Source organism: Phocoena phocoena, chromosome 14 (genome assembly GCF_963924675.1).
Source record: "Phocoena phocoena chromosome 14, mPhoPho1.1, whole genome shotgun sequence".
NCBI lineage: Eukaryota > Metazoa > Chordata > Mammalia > Artiodactyla > Phocoenidae > Phocoena > Phocoena phocoena.
The window spans coordinates 31,281,275-31,285,871 of NC_089232.1; the positions used below are offsets into that span (position 1 = coordinate 31,281,275).

Consider the following 4,597-nt stretch of genomic DNA (forward strand, 5'->3'; position numbering starts at 1 on the left):
TTTATTTCTTTCTTTTTTTTTTTTGCGGTACGTGGGCCTCTCCCGTTGCGGAGCACAGGCTCCGGATGCGCAGGCTCAGCGGCCATGGCTCACGGGCCCAGCCGCTCTGCGGCATGTGGGATCCTCCCAGACCAGGGCACAAACCCGCGTCCCCTGCATCGGCAGGCGGACTCTCAACCACTGCGCCACCAGGAAAGCCTATGCAATTTCTTAGTGGTTTTGAACCGAGAATGGTTGTGTGATTGCGTGTTGGGGGTGGGTTTTACATGTGCAGGATGTGTGCACAGTGTGTGTGGGGAGTGCGTTTCTGTGGACATGTATGTGCGTGTGACGTGGGGTACGGAGGGCGTTTGTCTCTGTGTGTGTGTGTGTGTGTGTGTGTGTGTGTGTGTGTGTGAAGAGAAGTCCCAACAGATTGGATGGAGACAAAACCAGCTACATAATTTACAGGGCCTGGTGCAAAATGAGTGTTCGGCCTCTTTCAAACTATTGGGAATTTCAAGACAGCAACAGCAGAGCCTCCGAACAAGCTCGGGCCATGCTGAGTGCAGAGGCCCCGTGACTCCCCAGATCGAATGCCCATGAAGTGGTCCCGGTTAGAGCACCTTCTGTGTCCCCTCAGCCTTCTTTTGCTGCCTTGAACAATCCTTAAATCCCCGCCTGCTCCCTCCCCATCCAGCTCCCAGGGTGACCTTGATCTTGGGAGTGTGAGGCACCCACCAGAGCCTGCATGCCCAGCAAGGGCTGGTGGTGCCCTTCTTTCCCTCCTGGTGTTGCAGTCTGGGCCTCACGGGGGGCCCCAGACTCCATAAAGTGTCTCCAGGCTCTTTGCTCGAAATGATCTCCTGAGAACGTGCGGGTGCCCTCCCAGGCCCCCCTTGTACCCCCTGCACCCTGGGGCCCTGCCCACCACCCTGGGGACTTGAGGGCTCAGGCTCCTCCCCAGGCCCTCAGTGTGGCCCCAGCAGTTGTCAGGCAGCAGACACAGGGACGAGAAGGAGGCACGCAGTTTTTGGGGTGTCCCCAGTGCCCACCAAGCGCGTCAGCTGGCAAGCCACCTTGCCTCTTACTTCCCTCGGTCACATGCCAGCCTCTTCACACCTTTCCACTTCCAGGGGACCAGGTGTTCGGGGTGACGAATACCGGGGAGCCACAGAGCCACTAAGTCAGTTCCCTGGGCCACAGAACAACACCCATCCCAGGGACTGGGAGTCTGTTGACTAACGTCCACTTGCAGAAGGGGCTTCCTGGTCTTGTGGGTGCAGGGCCATTCCTCTGGGTGCAGGTTTTGCGTTATGCAATCTTCTCAGAGACCCCCCTGCCCTTGACACCTTCCCACTGACTCTACTTCCCCCTCCTCTGGGCTCCTGGAATGGCATGATGGCCCCACCTCAGCCAGGCAGCTGTGACGAGAGGTGTTGACCCAGCTGCCTCTGTGCTGGTTCACTGTGTCAGGTGGAAGAGACTGACACAGCCGCAGGGACTAAGGGTCTTTCGGCATGGTCAGGGACCCTGGGACCGTCCATAGGCAGGACTGGAGCCCGGGGCCTCTGGAATTCAGCCAGGCACTGGGTGATCGGTGGTACAGGCGGCTGGTGAGGAACAGGCTCTGGGCAAGGAAAAACAGCCCAGAGCCACAGGTGTGCCGCTGCTTCTCGCTCCTCTCCTGTGTTCATCTCTCCTGTTTGGTGATGGCACTCAGCCAGGCCTGGAGTCCAGCAGAGAGCACCTGCTGGCCCCAGAGTAAGTTTCTACGGGGCCTGGAGACAGACGTGCACGTGCATGAGACGGACTTGTGAACGGACCAGCACAGCCAACGCTCAGCTCAACGGGGAGCAGGCACACCAGCGAGGGCCAGAGTAGAGGGCTCCATGGAGGGGCGACATCTGAACGGGGTCATACGTGTGGGCCCACCAACAGCTCCGGTCACCCTGCACAGGCCCGAGTCAGGCTCCAGCCCTAGGACTCCCAGATCTGCCTTCTGGGCATCCATGGGGTGGCCCGGGGTGGCCCTCCACCTTCCCACCCCCTCCCCCTGCAAGAGGTCCCACAGCCAACCTCCTCCATCCAAAGCCTTCCAGACTCTCACCACTGGCTTTGCCAACATGGTGGACGTTTCCCCCTCTTGGAACACAAAGGAGTGGAATTCCCTGGCTGCTCTTTCCACGAATGACTGGGTGAGGGAATGGACTACAGCACCTGGGGAAGGGGCTCTTGGAAGGTTCCCGGAAGGTGAGAGAGGAGGAGCCCATGGTGGGGTCCACCCACAGCTAGAGCAGGAGCCCGACTCCGGATTCTGGAACCCACTCCCATAAGTGCAAGATCCGCACCAGCCCACTGCAAGGCCCTAATGTGGGTGCGCAGGCCAAGGCTTAGCCCGCAAACATGCTGACTCTGAATTAGGTGTGATCAACGAGGGAAAGTTACTCTAACAATTGCGTTCATGGAAAATGTGTGTGTCCCCTCATTTGAAAATCGATTTATTTCTGGACATTCTTGATTCTGGGACTCTCTTCCATCTCCCTCTCCAGAGAATCTTACGGGATTCTCTACTTGGTTCAGAACGCACGAGAAACACCTAGCCCTCGCCACACGGAGCAGAAGCACAATAAATGTAAGCTCCTTTCCCTTAACCACTCAAAGGGGTCACTCGAGGTTGATGCAAAGGGGCTTCTCCAGTCTAGAAGCTGATGGGCCTCTGGTGCCTGCCTCCCCCTTCCTTCTCCAGCTGATGACAAACACCTGGATATCGTAACATCCCCTGTTATCCTCATCTGTTATTCTGGGACATAGGCTGGGGAGGGTACCTGAGTAGGGCCCCTCTGACCCAGGCTGGCCTTCCTTGCAATGTGGGCTGGCAGGTACCCGTCCCGATGACGAATGCAGGAGGGTGAGGTACTGATCCTGCTAGATGGACAGGATGCTGGCAGGAGGGTAGGAGGAGCAGGGCGGAGCTTCCAGAACAAAGGCAAATGGGGAGCCCTGGGGGCTCAGGCTAGGCATCAAAAAGGCTCTGCCGAGTTAGCAGGCTACGGCAGCTCTCCGTCTCTGCACCCAGCAGTCGGTCAGACAATCCTCACCTGGTCCCTTCTGCCTGCCCATGGCGAATACCGAGCAACACTTTGCTTAGAGAGGCCTCGTGTCCAGCGTGATTGCACCAACGCTGCTCTGTGGCTTTCTCTGCCTGGTGTGGGTTGCTGCTGCAGTTCCAGAGGAAAGCAGAGGGATGTCCGGGAGTACAGCCAGGAGCCGGGAGGGCCACCGGGAGCATGCCTTTGTCCTGGAGCCTTTTGATGGAGCCAATGTGGCCCCGCGCCTCTGGCTGAACCGCTTTGAGGTCATCAGTGACCTCAGCCATTGGGACCACGCCACCAAGCTGAGGTTCCTGAAAGAGTCCCTCAGGGGAGACGCCCTGGAGGCCTACAGTGGACTCAGTCCTGAGGACCAGGGGGAATACGGGGCTGTGAAAGAGGCCCTCCTGAAGACCACTGGGGGACCCGAGGTGGCCCACAGCTACCAGCCCAAGGAGATCCTCTTTGCCAACAGCATGGGTAAGGGCTACTACCTCAAGGGGAAAATTGGCGACGTGCCCGTGAGTTTCCTGGTGGACTCTGGGGCCCAGGTCTCCGTGGTCCACCCGCGCTTGTGGAAGGAAGTCACCGATGGCGACCTGGAGGCCCTGCGACCCTTTGAGAATGTGGTGAAAGTGGCCAACGGGGCTGAAATGAAGATCCTGGGTGTCTGGGATACAGTGATATCCCTGGGCAAGCTGAAGCTGAAGGCGGCTTTCCTAGTGGCCGACGCAAGTGCCGAAGACGCCATCATTGGGACCGACCTGCTCCAGGACCACAACGCCGTCCTGGACTTCGAGCATCGCACGTGCACACTGAACGGGAAGAAGTTCCGCCTTCTGCCTGTAGGAGGGTCCCTGGAAGACGAGTTCGACCTGGAGTACATAGAGGAGGAGCTCTACTCAGAGGAGGGGCGGCAGCAGCTCTCCTATTGAGAAGCCCCCTTTGCCTCACCCCCCAGATACTGGCAGGAGGACCCACCACGGTGGAGGGGATGGGCACATATCCTCAGGGGTCACTCGGCTTGGCCAGCCCTCTTACACCAACCCTGGCCTTCCTGCTCCTCCTTTGCAGGGCTCTTAATCTGCCCCTGATGGGGGAGGCTTCCATGGGAAAAGGAACAGGTGAGGGAGAGCAGGCTGGCTTTCTTGGGGGTGGGGGGTGGGTCCTCGTGGTTGTCAAGCTGCTGCTGGTGGCAAAGACTCGGAGGCTAGAAGAAGATTCCAAGAAGGCTAGAAATGATTATCTTTGGGAGAGGACTGGGGGACGCCTTCAGGTTCCCTGAGATGTGGCTCAATCACCTTTGGGCCCAGGTAGCCTGTCTCGGCTGGGCTGGGTCCTGGCTGCAGGGTCCTTACAAGCAAGACCCAGCCCTCATGGTGTGGGTCACAGCTGCCCTGGGGTTCTTCACTGTTGGGTCTTCCCACCTGAACAATGTGTGTTTCTTTCTGTGATTTGCTTCAAAACCCATTGAGCCTTGTGCCAATAATTCATTACTTCAAAAACCAATAAAGTTTGACTCATGG

The 4,597-nt window shown here is 58.2% G+C and overlaps 1 protein-coding gene across 1 annotated transcript; it reads left to right on the plus strand.

Annotated features, from left to right (window-relative positions):
• The first annotated feature begins 3,015 nt into the window (after positions 1-3,015).
• On the plus strand, positions 3,016-4,597 carry ASPRV1 (aspartic peptidase retroviral like 1). Its single transcript, XM_065891618.1, has one exon. It carries the CDS (start codon positions 3,227-3,229, stop codon positions 4,004-4,006), a length of 780 nt encoding a protein of 259 aa, XP_065747690.1. The 5' UTR covers positions 3,016-3,226; the 3' UTR covers positions 4,007-4,597.

Excerpts from the sequence above, each read along its gene's own strand:
- ASPRV1 (XM_065891618.1), top strand. The coding sequence starts at position 3,227 with ATGTCCGGGAGTACAGCCAGGAGCCGGGAGGGCCACCGGGAGCATGCC.